General features: G+C 39.1%; 1 protein-coding gene across 1 annotated transcript in view; it reads right to left on the bottom strand.

Annotated features, from left to right (window-relative positions):
- Positions 1-5,487: 5,487 nt before the first annotated feature.
- LOC119732183 (E3 ubiquitin-protein ligase MIB2-like) overlaps positions 5,488-19,766 on the bottom strand; it is a 32,246-nt gene continuing 17,967 nt past the window's right edge. Inside the window, exons 4-15 of the mRNA XM_038205607.1 lie at positions 18,018-18,124; positions 17,450-17,641; positions 16,451-16,572; positions 15,634-15,781; positions 14,603-14,778; positions 14,003-14,160; positions 10,099-10,264; positions 9,406-9,560; positions 8,644-8,770; positions 8,212-8,418; positions 7,506-7,702; positions 5,488-6,559 (exon numbers count right to left, since the gene is read on the bottom strand). Of these exons, the coding sequence (XP_038061535.1) occupies positions 6,508-6,559; positions 7,506-7,702; positions 8,212-8,418; positions 8,644-8,770; positions 9,406-9,560; positions 10,099-10,264; positions 14,003-14,160; positions 14,603-14,778; positions 15,634-15,781; positions 16,451-16,572; positions 17,450-17,641; positions 18,018-18,124 (1,807 nt within the window). The 3' untranslated portion in view covers positions 5,488-6,507. The remainder of the gene's footprint in view (positions 6,560-7,505; positions 7,703-8,211; positions 8,419-8,643; positions 8,771-9,405; positions 9,561-10,098; positions 10,265-14,002; positions 14,161-14,602; positions 14,779-15,633; positions 15,782-16,450; positions 16,573-17,449; positions 17,642-18,017; positions 18,125-19,766) is intronic.

The following is a 19,766-nucleotide window of genomic DNA, read 5'->3' as shown; positions in this document are numbered from 1 at the left end:
CGGGAATCCCAATCTATTTCCCCCAGTAGTTCACAGAATTCTAAAATTAGCCTAATTGGGTGATCGGGCACAACCACTCTTTGGCTTTGTCTTCATTCTTCGTTCTTTTTTCGTATTCTTGTTCGTGTTCATGTTTTCATGTGTTTTCTTTCTGAACGAACTTCAAAATTGGTTTGAACTTCAGTCCACTTCCTGAGGTGTGCATACAAGTGTGACGTAAATAATGACGTCATAAGGTATCAAATTACAAGCGATTTCAGTCAAAAAGTGACCGTTTTGTTTCAATCGGAACTCATGAATGAAACGAAGAATCAAGGTTAATACTTGATGATGTTATGGAACATGACGTAAAGTCGCTTGATCTCTACTTCCGGGATTAAAGGGAGGTCAAACTTGGATTGAATTCAAAATACCGAATTAAGTATCGATATTAAAACATGATTGATTGCACCCAAATGGTTCAAGGGATAAAAATTATTTTTTTTCGCAAACATGAACCGCTGTCCAAAGATGTGAAATAAATTATGAAATCATCATGACTTATGACATATAACAAAATACTTTAACTATATCTCTTGAACTCATGTAGCGGTGGATTAAAGGGTCCATGAAATGAAACACATTTTGTGCTACTTTCTACTCTTCTTAAATGTATGAAAACTATTTGACATCCCTTTTTGGTTTATTTTTGTTCAAAAGTGCACTTCTTTAAACATTTAAAATTTTCTATGCTTTTTTGGACAACTGAGGGCGCTGTTGCCGAGATGTCATCTCAGGGAGACACTGTTCAGTTTAAGGGTTTGTGTTCAAATGTGAACCCAAAAATCTGCTCATTGATAACATTTATGAGAAAGGTTTACTCATTGGCTTACTGCCATGTACTAACACAACAACGAATCACCAAAGAAAAGAAAATTTCCAACAGCGACATATCCAAAACTCTGGCAACTTTTCGTGCACAAACCAATTGCAACATTGAGGTTTCTGTCTGATATGACATCACGCTTTTGCTCATGAATATGGAAATTTGCATTTTGCATAAAAGCCAAAAAGGCGCTAAAATACCCTTGAAAACGGCAAAATGAAAATTGAAAATAAGGTTAATTGGGACACAAAGGTGCATTTTCAAGAATTACATTAAAAAATTACATTTGATGGGCCCTTTAAATGGATTCAGTCCTCGTAATAATATTGCATCTTCGTAATCATATTGAACCCAGTGCCAGCTGCTGATGCTCACATCTGTCCTCTGACTGTGGTCGTTCTTGCCGATCAAGTATCGGCCTGTTCAGTCACCGCAGACGTCACCAATTACATCATCGTCCTAATCCGATATGATGCATGCGCAAGTCATCGTCATTACTGACGGACTACCAGAGAGCGAGGGGAATAGTCCATATCTTATCTAATAGGAAAGCTACATATAGGGGACTGATATAGGCCTATACAAATATACATATTCGAGTGTATAGCCTACCGAGTATATTGGCTTATGATTTGGGGGGGGGGGCGAATAGAAAATGTGATCATGCAAAAATATCCATTTTGACTGCTCATTTCTATAAATCTTTTTTTAAATACATGGATATGTCGTGTGTTGACACAAAACTTCTGATATTTGTCATTTGATAGTTAACGTTACCAGGCATGTGAGCGCGCGAAAGTGTAGCAGGAACCTGGCCCACTTTTTAGATTCAAGAAGACCCTTCCTTCACAACAGGCTGGCCATGAGCCTGACTTTGCAGAAATATTGCTTTGAAGATTAAATTGGGAAGGCCTCCTTACGATGGACAGATGCGCCGTACACTGCTCCTTAGTCAGTGCTGGTGTCATTTCTTGTCCCTCTGGCGATGCTCACGTTTATTGATACCCTAAATCTCAGACTACAAAAAGAGTCGTCTTTAGTCTTAGAATATAAATGTATAATTATCGAAGGAGGAAAGCACATTAAGATAGAAGCAAAGAAACCTCACACACCAAAACGATAAATGCAGTAAATTTGATATATTTTGCCACAAACACCATCCTCGTTACCACTAAGAACTATACAGTTAACATCAAGCTAACTTCAGAGCTGTCAACATTCGCATCTTGCAATCAAGGAGATTGTGTACAACAATCAGGGACATTTTTAGAATTACATTCAACATAATAGAGAAAAAGTTTCCATAATCAGGGAGATTTTCAAATTTGTTCATCAGAACATGGACAGATTGGTGTATTTTCAGGGAACTTTCTGCAGAATCAGGGAGAGTTGGCAGCTAACTTAATACATGCAATATCTGGAGTTTCAGAAATAGACCATCAAACACTACATCCAATCCCCGCAACACAAGCTGTGAGCCTTCATACGATGCATCCAAGTAGTCTGCTTTTGTTCTGCGTTATCATCAGCCAAAACGCTTATAAGCAAAACACTTATAAGCCAAAACGCTTATAAGCCAAAACGCTTATAAGCCAAAACGCTTATAAGCCAAAAGTTTTATCCAAGATGTGCTGTCTGTGCATTGTCGATTTTCTCCCATCGATATGTGACCTATGAGTGTTATATTTCAACGAAAATAAAACATGCATACGTCAATGAGGGCGGGCACCACTCTCCACTTCCAGAACTGAATCAATGTCGAGCCGCAAATATTTCTGAACTTGTTAAAAAAGGTTATGCTATTTCACAAAACGTTAGCCGATTGTTTTCTTTAGATGCCTCACTTAGAAGGGGGGAACCTTTGTAGGCTATACAGCTAGAGAATGAGCAATTTTAAAACCGAAAATATATTATTCGTTTATATTTCCAAAAATAACACGAACAGTACAACTTTTAGCGATTTAAAGGTATTTAGTGTCTAAAGCAATCTTATTAACCGTATAATTTGGTTAAAAACCATTTTTCGGTTCAAACGTATTCATATCTAAATTTATAAGTGTATAACGTGTATTAAGTGTATAAGATAATAATAACTAAAATTGATTACATTGGAATGTACATAACCAAAAGTAAGTAAAGGAATTCTTAGTATTCGGATTTGTATGTCATTTTCTTTGTTACATGACCTTTTTCCAAAGTTCTGGTTCTGTGGATTAAATGTAAAAAGTTGTATTAATGCACTTAAAGGGGAGATACAACATTTGCAAATATCACAAAAAGGGATGATCGAATTATCACGAAATACCTTACTGGATTGTTAGGGAATGACAGTCTAAAACATTCTGTAAAATCGTGGCTCCTGGTTTGCTGTCATTTTCAAGAAAAATCCAGCGATGGAGAAAACTGGCTTTTTTCCAAAAGAGCTCCTAATTTTTCGTAGTTAGTTATTCCGCGTTTTCTTTGCAATTGATTACACACCTGTAAAGGGGTTCAAGCCTGCTAGACTGATTTTCTGACCTTACAATTCCGCAAAGTTTATAAATTGCTCTGTTTCATCTTAAGTGGGGTCAGGGAACCAGACTACAAGAACATGATTGGTTTTCTTGGTTTTTCCAGTATCTACAAGCCCAAATCGTGAAACAAGTCATTTTAACAATATTTGCTATAAAATACTCATCCTCCAAATCCATTTATTTCTGAAAATTGCAGCAAAAGCAAATGTTGTACATTCTCTTTAATCGACTTGTGAGATCTGCATAAGATCTGCATTGTTGTGTTTATTTTTTTTAAGCGAAGCTTCAATGGAATGTTTTTAACAGTATGCCTATGTTTGAATTTTGACATATTTGAGGATATGATTAAATTGGGAAGGCCTCCTTACGATGGACAGATGCGCCGTACACTGCTCCTTAGTCAGTGCTGGTGTCATTTCTTGTCCCTCTGGCGATGCTCACGTTTATTGATACCCTAAATCTCAGACTACAAAAAGAGTCGTCTTTAGTCTTAGAATATAAATGTATAATTATCGAAGGAGGAAAGCACATTAAGATAGAAGCAAAGAAACCTCACACACCAAAACGATAAATGCAGTAAATTTGATATATTTTGCCACAAACACCATCCTCGTTACCACTAAGAACTATACAGTTAACATCAAGCTAACTTCAGAGCTGTCAACATTCGCATCTTGCAATCAAGGAGATTGTGTACAACAATCAGGGACATTTTTAGAATTACATTCAACATAATAGAGAAAAAGTTTCCATAATCAGGGAGATTTTCAAATTTGTTCATCAGAACATGGACAGATTGGTGTATTTTCAGGGAACTTTCTGCAGAATCAGGGAGAGTTGGCAGCTAACTTAATACATGCAATATCGGGAGTTTCAGAAATAGACCATCAAACACTACATCCAATCCCCGCAACACAAGCTGTGAGCCTTCATACGATGCATCCAAGTAGTCCGCTTTTGTTCTGCGTTATCATCAGCCAAAACGCTTATAAGCAAAACGCTTATAAGCCAAAACGCTTATAAGCCAAAACGCTTATAAGCCAAAACGCTTATAAGCCAAAAGTTTTATCCAAGATGTGCTGTCTGTGCATTGTCGATTTTCTCCCATCGATATGTGACCTATGAGTGTTATATTTCAACGAAAATAAAACATGCATACGTCAATGAGGGCGGGCACCACTCTCCACTTCCAGAACTGAATCAATGTCGAGCCGCAAATATTTCTGAACTTGTTAAAAAAGGTTATGCTTTTTCACAAAACGTTAGCCGATTGTTTTCTTTAGATGCCTCACTTAGAAGGGGGGAACCTTTGTAGGCTATACAGCTAGAGAATGAGCAATTTTAAAACCGAAAATATATTATTCGTTTATATTTCCAAAAATAACACGAACAGTACAACTTTTAGCGATTTAAAGGTATTTAGTGTCTAAAGCAATCTTATTAACCGTATAATTTGGTTAAAAACCATTTTTCGGTTCAAACGTATTCATATCTAAATTTATAAGTGTATAACGTGTATTAAGTGTATAAGATAATAATAACTAAAATTGATTACATTGGAATGTACATAACCAAAAGTAAGTAAAGGAATTCTTAGTATTCGGATTTGTATGTCATTTTCTTTGTTACATGACCTTTTTCCAAAGTTCTGGTTCTGTGGATTAAATGTAAAAAGTTGTATTAATGCACTTAAAGGGGAGATACAACATTTGCAAATATCACAAAAAGGGATGATCGAATTATCACGAAATACCTTACTGGATTGTTAGGGAATGACAGTCTAAAACATTCTGTAAAATCGTGGCTCCTGGTTTGCTGTCATTTTCAAGAAAAATCCAGCGATGGAGAAAACTGGCTTTTTTCCAAAAGAGCTCCTAATTTTTCGTAGTTAGTTATTCCGCGTTTTCTTTGCAATTGATTACACACCTGTAAAGGGGTTCAAGCCTGCTAGACTGATTTTCTGACCTTACAATTCCGCAAAGTTTATAAATTGCTCTGTTTCATCTTAAGTGGGGTCAGGGAACCAGACTACAAGAACATGATTGGTTTTCTTGGTTTTTCCAGTATCTACAAGCCCAAATCGTGAAACAAGTCATTTTAACAATATTTGCTATAAAATACTCATCCTCCAAATCCATTTATTTCTGAAAATTGCAGCAAAAGCAAATGTTGTACATTCTCTTTAATCGACTTGTGAGATCTGCATAAGATCTGCATTGTTGTGTTTATTTTTTTTAAGCGAAGCTTCAATGGAATGTTTTTAACAGTATGCCTATGTTTGAATTTTGACATATTTGAGGGTAATAAAAACCTTTGACATTTAAAACTACAACAGTTACGTCATCTAGAGAACGGGTGAGTTTACAATAGTTAAACAAATTGGTTATTTTCTTATTGAATGTCTCTGATTATATTGTATTTTTTGCGACAAGTGTTTGAATACTGCATTACATTGTATTACATATGTACAATTGCTCCTTTGTGTGGGCGTTGTCACGGGTTGAAGACAAAAATTACACTTAAGCGTTTGTGAAAGAATAGCATGGGTAATGCAAACTATTTCGTCAACACTTTCAATACAAGTACGAACTGTTCTCTAAACTTTTTCTCTAAGGCCAGAAAATAGAGTGCATTTTGCTATAAGTATTTTTACAAGCATTGGTTTCTACATATCGATCTGATGTTTCCCAAGATTTCTGTTAAAATCATTACCATCTTTATAAATGATTAAATTTTATACTTGATTATACATCAAATAATAACAAAAGATCCCACTTCACTCATATAATTTAACAGCATTTAGTCAATAATACGTGTGTTCATGTCGGCATTTTCTGCGCGCTTACAGACTGAGGAGTTCTGGGTAAATGCTTCGAAAAATTAATTCAATTGTTCAAGGACTACTCTTAGCGAACACAAACACGATTGTGAAGAATGGAAGGTGAAATAAAATCGTTCACTATACAGCAAAAGTCCTACACAGTGATCAACTCAGGTTTCCTCTCACCATCTTTGGGGTAATTAGAATTTTTTCTAGAATAGCGTTAGAAATACAAGTAATGCAATAATCACACAGTTCCATGGTTTGCTCCGGATCTTGGTTCAGCCACCGTATCCACGCCACGCCCCTTAGCTGACTTTACAACTCACGTCTTGAGTGTTTTTCACTGCTCGTTCAAGCCTGGGAAAAACAATATCACAGTTCAATCAGGTGAAACGCTAAAATTTTGGCGGTGCACAAATACTCGCATGTGCGCTTGGTATTACACAGCAAAACTAGTGGCTGACACATTATGGTGCAATCAAGAATATGTACAGGGTGTGTCAAAAAAAGCGGAACCCAAACCCCCCAAAAATATATTTCATATTTAAAAAATATATGTAGCACCAAACATAATAATGACTGGAAAGCCAATTTCATAAGCTACTTTTAGATAAAAAAAGAAATACTGAAATTGCTTTTAATAATCCGTTCAAAGAATATCACTATTTAAACGCAATGACCCTAAAACCTGTTTCGTCAAAAAAGCAGTTTATTGTGTATTTTGACTGTTTTTAAGCAACAGTTAAAGAAAATGACACAGAATACTTGTTTCAACAACTGTCAACAACTGTAGTACACAATACCCTGGTTAGGCAAACAATATGATTTATAAAATACCCTTTTTTGAAAGACAGGCCTTCAAAAGGACTTTGTTGAATATTTTTAACTTTTAAACTGAGGTTTTATCGCTGGTGATGTTTAAAGACAATTGTGACGACGATTCTTGAAATCGCATTTTTGGACGAAAGAGGTTTTAGGGTCATTGTGTTTAAATGGTGATATTCTTTGAACGGATTAAGCAATTTCAGGGTTTTTTTCATCTAAAAGTAGCTTATGAAATTGGTTTTCCAGTCATTATTAGGTTTGGTGCTACATATTATTTTAAATATGAAATATCGTTTTCGACTTTGGGGTTCCGCTTTTTGTGACTCACCCTGTATATGGTATGGATATGCCCTTTGCTCAACTTTGTTGCCCATACGCCCTTGCTGCCTGTACACTGTACGTGAATGGGGGGACTAGGTATTCACAATGAATTTTGTGGATTATTTGAAAATAAAGAAATGATAAAAAGCAATCTCACCTTTTCTTTTGGTGGAGGTCCTTTAGTAACTTCTCAACCCCTGGATTGAGAGTGACGTCAAGAACATTGCTCCCTTTTTTATTCTTGATGTAGATGTCCGCGCCATTTTTGATCAGGTAGACTGCTATGGCAACAAGGTTGGATTTTTGGTCGGACGAACTGCCACCGTCACCGAGCTGCTCGGCGAGCTGCAACAACTACAATTATACATGAAAAGTAATACTTGGATGGGTTATTCGGCCTCTGGTAGGCAAACTGTAAACGACACACGCCTTTGTGCGTTTTTTAGTGGGGCATGCGTTATGTGTTTTTACAAACGGTACAATTAGAATACAGGCGATCTCGACAAACAAACAGAGATATTTCCTGAATCTGATAATGCACTATGAGAAGGTATGTGATCTACCTATTAGTCAAATGGTGTTTGATTATTTTTCATACAGAGAGCCTCAAATTCTTAATGATTAAACTGTCTATAACTGCGCCCAGTTACAGCCGCCTGTGTCGCAAAAATGCAAGCAAAGCACTATTTGACGCCGATTGCTTGCCTTTATATCAATTACCATATGAAAGTTTTGGACAACTAGCTGCAGCTTAGAAAAGTGGTCCTTCGTAAAAGCAAAAGGATGGGCTCAGAATTACATAATCAACGGAAACCGATTGCTGTGTGTTGCCACCAAGCATGCAGATGTGTTTAGTTTAATACCTGTCCCAGGGGTGTGACTCGCATGATGTCTTTCATGGAGGCTTTCATCATGACCAGATGGAGGCTTGTATCTCCGTCGCTATCCTGGGCGTTCACATTGGCACCGTTGTTGACCAGAGCCTCGATACACTTGTTGTGGGTCTTGTCGACGGCCAGGTGCAGCGCTGTCTGTCCATTGTTAGTCTTCAGTTCTTTATTACAGCCAGCCTTAGTGAAACAAATGGAACAGTATACAAGCTATTAAGGTATAAGATATTTTGCGAATGTCGGAGACGCACAGAGTCTTAAAAATTGGGTGCAATGCACATTAACTAAACTCTTATTGTGTTTTGTAAACCATTAGTGTACGTCCAGATTACTGCGAGACATGTCCCGCCACGGTAAGGCGTATATGCATCCTTTTTGGTGAGAAATTGAGATGAATGACCTCACCTGTTTGACGAGGATCAAAGTGATGTCGGATAAACCGTTGAGTGCAGCGAGGTGTAGTGCCGAAAAACCGTCATTTTTAGCAATGTTGATCATGTTTGGCGAGGCTTTCAGAATCCCTTCCACGGCACTGCAATAACAAAAACCGCTTTGTGAGATTGTTTACCGCTAAAAATTAAAACAGAAACCATGATTTCAGGACTGATTATCGAGCTCAGATATTTGTTCTCCTGAAATTTAGCATGAAATATGATTTCTGGACCCTTCCTCTTGCCGTAAACGTGGTTTGGAGGAAAATAGCAAACACCCGCGGGTGCAGGCTGGTAGGTAGGCCCAAATTTGCATAAGACGCTGCTTCGAGAACTCGGCTATAAGATATTGTCTTGATTCAGAAATGAAAAGTTGGTCTTCAATTTCAAAGTGAAATGTTGAGAGAGACAGTAAGACATTTTGCATTCTGGCTCTACTCAGGGCTGGGGATCGAAGGCCGCATTATATCCCATTCTAAGTTCTACAATGACGTCACGTTCAGTGTAAAGGGAGATTGATTTGTACGTGATCCATGGAAAACGCCTCAATGTCGATCCTCTTTCTCGTGCATTCGCGCACAACATGAGCATGGTTTTACAGGTTCACATAAGTAAAGCTGTAGGTGAATGTCACAATTGAGCAAAACACTTTTTCAAATGCTGAAGTTTCACATTCTATTGGCCGTTGTTACACCCCCCCCCCTGCTAAAAAAGGGGAAAAAGAACGAGGACGTACAAAGTGATTTGGCAAAACACGGCATGATGCAAACTGTTGAATCCCTTCTTGTTAACCTGACGGAGGTTAATTCGTGGGTGGTTTATCAGCCAATGGATGATCTGCTTGTTGTTCTTGGGAATGGCAAGGAACAGTGGACTGTCGCCATCCTTGTCCTATTCAATTAAGTACAAGGAAATCAAATATTAGCATTGGTGGTATTTCTTGTTTTTCTTCATGTCTTGCTGTCTGATGATGATGCATGTTTCTGACAACAAGGAAGTGGTCGGTACGGTACTGCCCTCAAATGTGATCGTGTTGTACTATACCTCCCCGACATCTGCCTGGCGGTTAACGTTTTCATCTTTTGCTGAGCGATGGACTTATGTTGCTTTTTCATCACAGTACACAATTTTCCCGATGGAAACAGAATTAGTGTACGATTCATTTATAACTTCAATGACGCAAAGGGTGTTGCTTTCTCAGCATGCATGGCCTCTCAATCGTCACGCTTCCATATCAACACGAGTGTGATCTACTGGAGATATGAAACGGGTAACAGTGTACACGCATACTCATATATTTATATCAACAGTCCTTTCAGTCGTGTTGTCTCATAGATATATGGATAAATCTTGAGATCAAAGCCCTAGAACAGCAAATGAATAGGTAACTTCAAAGTATTATGAATGAGAACAGCCTTCAACAACTTACTTTGTAGTTGACGTCGCATTTTTGCTGGTCGTGTTTAAGCAGCACTTCCACGCATGTCTGGTGACCCTTGACAGCAGCAAGGTGGAGTGGGGTCAAACTATTGTTGTCGGCTGCGTTTATGTTGCTTCCTGCTTGCAAGAGACACTTGACAATCTCCGGCTTATCACTGTCAGAAAAACAAGTTACTGCATTTAGGCCATCAGCCTGGGGGTTTGGTCAGTATCAAATCAGGGCATAAATGATTATAGTGCGCATGCCCAAGGTATACCGCCCCTAGAGTGGTAACAAGCATTTTGATTTTTAAGAAAAAGGGTAATAATACCCAAAAAGCTGCCACCGCTGCAATGCTATCACATATTTTCCAACTCTGGAGGTGTATACCTTGACAAATATCGCTATGACGATTAGGCCCCTGTTCCCCTCATTTTGATACCAGTGGCCAAAATTTTGGACCGAGGCTGATGGCCTAATTAATGTGGTGGACGCAAGTGTGAACTCACCTGACGAGTATACTTTCCCGCGCAGTCGACAACTTTGCTACACAGTCGACAACTTCGCTAAATTTACAAGCTCAATTTAGCACATTATTTCGTCTGTTAAAATTGAGCAGTTTCATGGAAAACCCTACTGAGTGTCTTACTTACTTGATCACCGAGGAATGGTGAGTTGAGATAGGAGTTACAAGTTGTTCATTTTGTGTGGTTTAGCCTCGAAGTTGGCTGTGCCTTGTCGGGATCTAACGTTTAACGATAATGCCCTATGTACATTTGTCATGTGTATTGCTGTACGTGCACTGGAGTATGATGGCACTGGTTTGCATGTAATCACGTGTATGCATATACGTACAATAGCATTGGCCATGTGAGGCGTATTTCGAAATCTTGTATTCATTATACAGGGTGTTAAATGGAGTGTTTCTTTGGGGTGTAAAATGGTATTGTAGTTTTCCTAATCGATTTTTACTTTTATTTCACTTGTTTCACCCTGATACCTATACCTGATGTTTGCATTTCTCCCTCCGTCTACACATACCTCCTTGTATTACTCCAAACTAGTTCAACCGTGTGCGTCATTCAAACATTATTTTTCCTCTATCATATAATATTTTTTTGGTATTTGAATTTCTTCTCATTACCATTTGTTCGCCCTTTGTCCGTCTGTTTGTTTGTTTGTTGTGGGTGTTTGTTGGTTTGTTGGGTGTCTGTTTGTTTATTTGTTTGTTTGCTGGCATGTCGGGGTGTTTGTTGGGGTGTTTGTTCGTTTGTGTGTCCGTTACATTTCTTCTGTTCTGTAACTTGTACATGTATATGTTGTACTTATTTATTATCATACTTCAAATGTATACCCGGTATTGTTCAATTAACTCCAAGGCATTCCCGTTACAACCCTTGGCCTTTCGGCCCCAAATGCAATAGAATTATTTGGATTACCAAGAGCAATCCACAAACCAAATTTGAAGATTATGTAAGATATTTCTCAAGTTATTTCGCTGACAAGATTTCTGTTGTTTTAGCCATTGTGACCTTAACCCTTACCCTTTCGGCCCCAATGACATAGGCTTCTTAGGATTACCAAGAGCAATCCACAAACCAAATTTGAAGTTCATATTCAAAGTATTTCTCAAGTGATCGCGCTGACAAGATTGATATTGTTTTAACCAATGTGACCTTGACCTTTGACCTTTCGGACCCAAATGCAAAAGGCTAAATTTTAGTATTACCAAGAGCAATCCACAAGTCACATTGAAGTTCATATATAAAGTATTTCTCAAGCTATCGCACTGACATTTTTATTGGTTTGGCCACTGTCACCTTGACCCTTGACCTTTCAGCTCCAAATGCAACAAGCTTCTTAGAATTACCAAGAGCAATGAAATCGGCTTCTTGGGATTACCAAGAGCAATCCACAAACTAAATTTGAAGTTCATATAGGTAAAGTATTTCTCAAGTTATCGCGCTGACAAGATCGAATTCTGTTGTTTTAGCCAGTAGGACATTGACCTTTGACCTTTGACCAAAATGTTCCGCGGTAGCTCCAACTGCGCCCTCTGTTGATGCACCTCCTCAATTTTTTTTTTTTTACCAAAGAGCACCAAGGAATGGGAAATTGCACCAAGGCAAATGATCGAGGGCACCAAGGCAAATTATGGTCTGTCGCACGAGTTAGTCTACTACGCATGCGCTTTACAAAGCAATCAGGGACTGTCGCACGGGTGTAGTACGCACACGCAAACATCGCCCAAACGAGCTACACACGAAGAGTTGGTTAAGGTTGCACGGCGCGTTATTTTCCCGAGCTCAATGATGCCGAACTAGAGAATATTTATGGCAATAAAGATGCCTCCTGTACAAAAGAATAGTGTACACAAACTACTGTATTTACAGCTGCACTGTATTGTAAAACGAACTGAACTAGTGAAGTTGAGCAATACGATTCTTTTGGTGAACTGGACAAGTTTTTCAAAAAAAGTATTGTTTGAGGTTCCTTCATGAAACGAAAAAAAAAACCAAATCGGCGCTGAATATGTATTAGGTATAGTAAAACAAATATAACATGGTTTATTTCGGTTGGACAGCCGATATTAGCTCCTCTCGGTATTGGAAGTTGACAAACTCGTTCCCTCGGCTTCGCCTCGGGAACTAGTTTGTCAACTTCCAATATCTCGGGGAGCGAATATCGACTGTCCACCTTCAAACCATGTTATATCTGTATATTACTATACCTCATACATATTCATGATCGAGAGCCAAACTCTCACTGGTCAATTCACCATCACGTGCCAGATGTTATTCTTGCTGTTTACCAAAGGCTAAATACGCATGTGTAGTAGACTGTCGCACGGGTTACCCGTGCGACAGTGTACTACGCATGCGCTTTACAAAGCAATCGAGGAACTGTCGCACGGGTGTAGTACGCACGCGCGAACATCGCCCAAGAGAGATGTTTGGTTGCACGGTACGCGGTTCGCGTAAATTATATAATTGCCGGACTGGAAAAATGTATGGACAATAAAGATGCCTCCTGTACAAAAGAAAGTTGTACACAAACAACTGTATTTACAACTGTAGTTACTGTATTGCAAACGAACCGAACTAGTGAAGTTGAGCAACAATATTCTTTTGGTGAGCTGTTCAAGTTTCTCCGAAAATTTTGTGTTAGGTGCACAATTATATATAAAACAAATCGGCAACTGCATATGTATGAGGTATAGTAAAACAAATATAACATGGTTTATTTCGGGTTGACAGTCGATATTAGCTCCCCTCGGTATTGGAAGTTGACAAACTAGTTTGTCAACTTCCAATACGTCGGGGAGCGAATATCGACTGTTCACCCTCAAACCATGTTATATTTGTATACTATTCAACAGTTAGGTGCATGCTTGCTCCATGACGCGGTATTTGTGTGCAAATGCATGTTGGTGTGCGTGTTCAGCGTTGCGCGTAGCGCGTATTGTTCCAAAGAGCCAGCGCTACAGCGTTGGGTTCAAACATTTTCGTGAAGGGGTGGTTTGGAAGAGAGAAATACATTTTTCACAAATTTTGTACTGAAATAAAAGTTCAAATATATCAAATGACAAGAATCTATATGTCAGTTATATAAAACAAATATTGAGTGGCTTCGCCTCGTGTAATGGAAAAGTCAAGATTATACCTTGCGATAATATTCCTCCCATTCTACGCTGATCCACTCAATATTTGTATACTATCCATATAGTGTGAAGCGGCGTTGTTTGTAAAGCCGGTATGAGCTAGCTGCACTGGTGCAACAGGTACAAAGCGACTTGCTCGTGGCTGAATGACGCATTTTTTTCTGATCGATTAAGCTACTCCATCCACACAATGATCCTGTTGGATCCCACTCACACCTCAATTATTAGAGGCAAGTACATGAGGTAGCTCACCCGAGCACTGCATAGGCAAGTGCCGTGTCTCCGTCCTCATCTTGCTTTTCCAATGGTGCTTTGGCTTTCACCAAAGCTGTGACTACATCCATGTGACCGCGATGGGAGGCGGCCTGAAGGGCTGTCTGTCTTTGTGTCCCCCCTGTCTGAAATTTGACCTGTTAGAGAAACAACATCGATTCAAGAACATCTGAAATTAGCTTGTATATTTTTTTTTGCCCACAAGGTATGTATCAGGGTAAATTCAACTGAGGGGTTCGAAACCAGCTGCTGGCTGAATGTGTCCTTTGACAATGGTTAACAGTTGGGGAGTAACCTGCGATGGACTGCCATTTCATCAAGTAGAATTTCGGTCGTTTCAGGCTGAGAAAACTGGCTTGTTAAACCACACTGCATTGCCGAATGAGGGTGATTTCCAAGTTTTATGAGCTTCACTGGTGGCAGGAAAAGGACATTCCTTGGAAAACTGAAAATCCAATCCACATGTGGACAAGGGCAGAAATCGAACCCGGGCCACAGATGTTGGAAGACGAGGAAAACCATTGCACCAGCCTGACTCCTTATAAATTATGTAACCAGACTTTAAGCTAATCTTCTCACCGCCTCTGGATGATCACTGATGATCTCCCGCACTTTGTTGGTGTTACCGGTAGCTGCCGCCTGGAAGAGAGCAGCACCGCCCGATGTATCAGCGGATCCGTCAAGCAGGCCCCCTCGGAGTTTCTCTAACTCTGACTTCAGGAGTAGAGCAGCCAGTAACTCACCTACATTGGTGTCTGAAAACATGGAAAGATTTGAATCGCATCATCATCTTCTTAGTAGGTCGCCATGTCTTAACTCTAGACCTCTGTTTTAGTTTTTACGATGCAATAAGGCGCCAGTCTGAAGGATTTTAGCTCCATTTGGTTTTCATTGTAATATTATACCTAGTATTACATACATATAAAAGGGAAAGTCAATTTCTAACTAGTATACCTCATACATATTCACGAGAAAGGGCCGATTTCTTGCTGGTCCCTCAGCATCATACTCGTGTGTCGAAAACAATAGTGAATATGCCTGAGGTATATGGCATAACAAATATATTTGGTTTGAGGATGGACAGCCGTTCCCGAGGTATTGGTAATGAAAAACTAATACTACGGTGTTATATTTCCATACCATGTGTTATTTGCATTCTTGTCAATGCACCACCAACACGTGCCGGCCGATATTTCTATTATTTACCGAGCTAGCACATGTAATATGAAATTATGACATTAGTCAGATTTGATTAGAAAACGGCCACAGTGACTGCAAGCATGGATAATGATACACACAAAAAACACAGTCAAAGTACAATTGTTCAAGTAGTTTGCTATAAATTAGGGGTATTGGCTAAAATCCACGGTGAATACAGCCAAGAGCTAAAACGGTCGACGCATATCCATGTTTTCTAAACTAAACTTTCCAGTCAGTTCTAAAAAGTCGACAAATTAGTTAGTATTTGATAATGTTGTTTGAAAAGTACGTGCGGACGATTTCTGTACCCCTGACAATATATGTTGATGTCGACACCTCATTTTGAACAATGCCGACTCAACATTTTGTCAGTGTCGACACACGTATTGAATACACTTCTTTTTATTAACCTAGAGCACCGGCACTTGTTTCTTCAGCTTCCTTCTTCTTCTCCATAACGAGACACAGGGGATTTATGAAGTACGACGATCCGCCAAAGTTGACCTTGACATCGCCATCTTTGTCGACCATGATGACTTCACCGACTTTTCCCCTACACTAATATGGGAAAAATACGTAAAATGTTTTGGTATTTTGTGTTTTCAAGAGTTTCTCCGAGAAGACTTTACATCTACTTTAATGGCAAAACTCAAAATCTTTTAACTCACCAATGATGTGCAGAGGATGTACGCAAACATTTATCCACGTCCGTACCACGAATATATGTAGTTTATGACCAAAGTCTATTGCTAGTAACCAGAACTTAATATTCAGACTTCGGTGTTCCGTAAAAAACAAAACATGCAAATTGAAAACTCGTTCGGGAGTATATATTCTTTAATCTTGGCGTGCGCACGATTTTCACCTCTGCATAGATTCAACTGCTCTGATGGGCAAAAAGGTGAAAAAAGTAAGGGTGCAGACCAGTAAATATGGCCAACAGTGCATACACGGGCCAAATCACGATTTGTATGCCCCTTTTGTTTTGCCAGAGCATTTAGAGTATTTTGTGGGCCATGAACTTGAACTGCGAGCTCGTATTTCTGTGATATTCGGATATAATATTGACCCTAAAATTGCTCTATTTTGCAATGGAGCGCAGGCATAATGTGTTTAAATGGCGATGGGCCACAGGACAACTTGTAGGGGTGATCATCGTTGGATGAAATTTCTTCTACAAGGTCATCGGATTACCACCCGCAAATTGCACCCTGATATCTGTCTTACGTCTTTGATTTCTTCGTTCCAGCCGCACCTCTCCAGCTGTAGTTCCTTGAGCTTCAAAGGGTCCATGTCCAGCAGACGGACCTTATCTCCGGAGTCCAAGTAAGGCCGGACTCGAGTCCCATCTGTATCGGTGCAAAAATCAGAGATTCAGGCCAGTGCTTGACGAGTTTAATTGTAGCATCATGCATGATATAAGACGTTGTTACCAGAGAACTCGTTATATTGACTCGATTCAGAAGTGACAAATCGGTCAAGAGCTTAAAAAAAAAATTCAAGAGAGACGCTGTAGGACATATACCACAGAATCCCAACTTTAACGCTATATGGAGGACCGGGGCATTATACCTCTACTCATTACTACGGAGGGCCGCATTATACCCTATCGTGATTTCTACATCCTTTTTCTCGGCTGATTTTCCTCAAATGAGGTAAGATATAATACACATGTATATGACTTTTTACAGGCTGCGTAGCCTGCGCTGCAGCTAACAGAGCATTTTATAATATTTTGCCCATCTTTATTTGCCAGCAACGGTTTTCCTGCATTGTCAATTAAGACCTTTAGATTTTGCACAATTATTTTGAGTTGTTTAGATGAAATCAAGTATCGTTCGGCACACATGGTTACCGCCCGGGAGAAAATAATTATTTTGTGTAAAGAGTAGGAATTAGGAGAAATATTCTGTCCCTTTAAACAAACTTCAAAAAAATTCACCCAACTTGGCGCAAACAAAGAATTGCTGGTTGATTTGTAACTAAAACTTTATTTTTTTTTGATCACGTGACAATGATTTTTAGTCTTAGGTATAAAGAGAAAATGCGATGTGTTTGGAGAAAGACACTAAAAACAAATGTTTGTATCGCAAAAAAATCATGATTTGCTAAAAGTTAGGATATATATGCTCATATATGATAATTTGAAGATAATTTTGAAACTGTTTCACCATTGGGGAAAAGACCTTGCAGCAGACTATTCGATACAGACCGTGTATTATTTACCGAGCCTCGGGAGGTGCTCAATGTAGAAATCTCCCATAGTTTCTTTCTCCGTGTATCGCAGATCCAGCTTGCCTTCGTGACCCCGTCGGTATTGGTTGATAGAGCGGTTGGGCCACTGAACGGAGACCCAGGAACGATGAGATCCCTTCGCGCCACTCACTTCACTCACGGTACCAACTTTCCCGTCCCCACCTGTTTTACCAAAAAAATGACCCGTAAGAAATCGACGATCATCCAAAAAAAACCGTAAAATAGGGTTAGGGTTAATTAAGCTTCAGGTAAGGGTTATAAGGCATATGGTTATGGTAAGGGTTGGGGTTAGGTAAGGTTTGTCACCAAGATGTAAGTGTGAACCATTTTTGATGTGAATGGCTCCTTGGTTGAGGAACCTTACAGTCCTTTTGTTGCTATATTGTTTTGACAAAATACATATACAGGTAAATACACAATAATAAACAAAACTTTTAATGTTCGACATAATATTCCACCATGTTTTGCGTAATGGAGATTTATAGAGGTTTTGCCGAGATCCTTATTTTCCTATTAAATAAATGTGATATTCCCATACCATCTTGATCTTCCCATTCCCAATCGGGCCCTCGCATCACTCGGGCGCCTGGGAAAATGCCCAAAGAGCGGCATTTGAGGGCGCCAAATCGACAGGGCACTTCAAACCTGAAACCAAAATTTAAAAGAAAGTGCTTTACAGGACATCTGATGACGGATCAGGAGTGACTGCGACACTGTACATTGCTTCAGTAATATGAAAGCAATTCGACAATGAACAATGTTTTTAAGCTCTGGCAGGAGCTTCTATACATGTCACTTAGTGGTCGGTCGGGTTGTCTGTCTGTCTGTCTGTATATCGTAGTGTCGATCGGGCTGTCTGTCTGCTGTCCCCGAAATATGACCAAAAATAATTGACCCAAAATAATGGATTAATGGACCAATTGCCGTCGTCATAAAATACACTCTTACTAACTGTTTTCGGAACACCAATTTTGTTTCAATCGGTGCACATGCGCGTTTATTTTGCATATGTTTGTCCCCGCAAATTTATCAAAATTAGCCCCTAAGTTTCCCATAAAATATTAGTACCAAATTTTAATTTTAAAAAAACAGCAAGCAAAATACTTCACAAGAATTGTTTGTAACAATTCGGAAAGATGCTTATGAAAAGTTTGTAAATGGAGGCAAAATATGTGCAGTAATGTTATAGTCACGTGGTATTTATCACAAATCCCTATAAATCTTGGTATAAATTTTCCATTATGTGCCATCGACGTCGCATTTTTGGCGTCGCATTTTTAAGCTCTACCAGGGATCACTTTCATGCAAGACTTCCACGCAAGACGGCTAGAGCATTGTGCACTCGCACCTGTTTAATGTTGACCTCGTGACTCGCAAGTTATTATAAAACCATAATACGTTCGGTTGTTAGATTAAGACAAAGGACGGATCCAGAAAAGACATTTGGGGTTTTTTTTTTGGGGGGGGCAAAAGAAAATTTGGTCCCCCAAAAAGTGGTTCATAAAAATACGGCGTGGAGTTCGGGACCCGCTTAAATCTAAAAGGGCCGGGGCGGAATGTGCCCCTCCCCCAACTTTTTCCGCGATAGCCTTGAAAAAAAAAATATTCGCGATCCGAGCTGTTATGACATTTTAGCCTCGAGCCTTGCACATCTTTTGACACAAAAACATAAATATGACACCAAAACATAAAAAAAAATAAAAAAAATTTCCGGCGCTACGCGGCGTGAAAACTGAATTTTCCCATATAGTGGAGCTGCTTAGGTCCATTTTTGGCCAAAATCGTGCACTTTGTGGTAAAAGCATGAAATTTGGCATGCGGGGTCGGAATGAGCTAGAAATCATTTTAAGATCGGGACCCATCCTGGATTTCGCCCATTTTGGGGGCGGAGCTAATTTTTTTGAAAAAGGGGGTGCAAACAATAAAAACTGTATTTAACATCCATTTCCCTCGTTTTTTCTATGTGTTAAAATAAGCTAAAACATAAAATAAGACATTCTAGCTTGTAAACACCTGTTATTTTCCACCCATTTTGTGGGCGTGGCCTAAATGTGTAAAAGAGGCGGTATATATTAGCAGTTTGGTTCAAATATATAAAAATATCATTCAGTTGGGTGGTAAAATCTTGAAAATTGGCATGTTTAGTCGAAATGGGCTGAAAATCATTTTAAGAGGTGGACCCATCTTGGATCTTGCCATTTTGGGGGCGGAGCTTGATCGGTTAAAAAGGGGAGTGCAAACAAATAACAATTTAGAAAAACTGTATTTAACATCCATTTTCCTTTGT

Source organism: Patiria miniata, unplaced genomic scaffold (assembly GCF_015706575.1).
Source record: "Patiria miniata isolate m_02_andy unplaced genomic scaffold, ASM1570657v1 HiC_scaffold_24, whole genome shotgun sequence".
NCBI lineage: Eukaryota > Metazoa > Echinodermata > Asteroidea > Valvatida > Asterinidae > Patiria > Patiria miniata.
The sequence above is the reverse complement of the archived record's forward strand: the minus strand, read 5'-3'. Positions and strand labels throughout refer to the sequence as shown.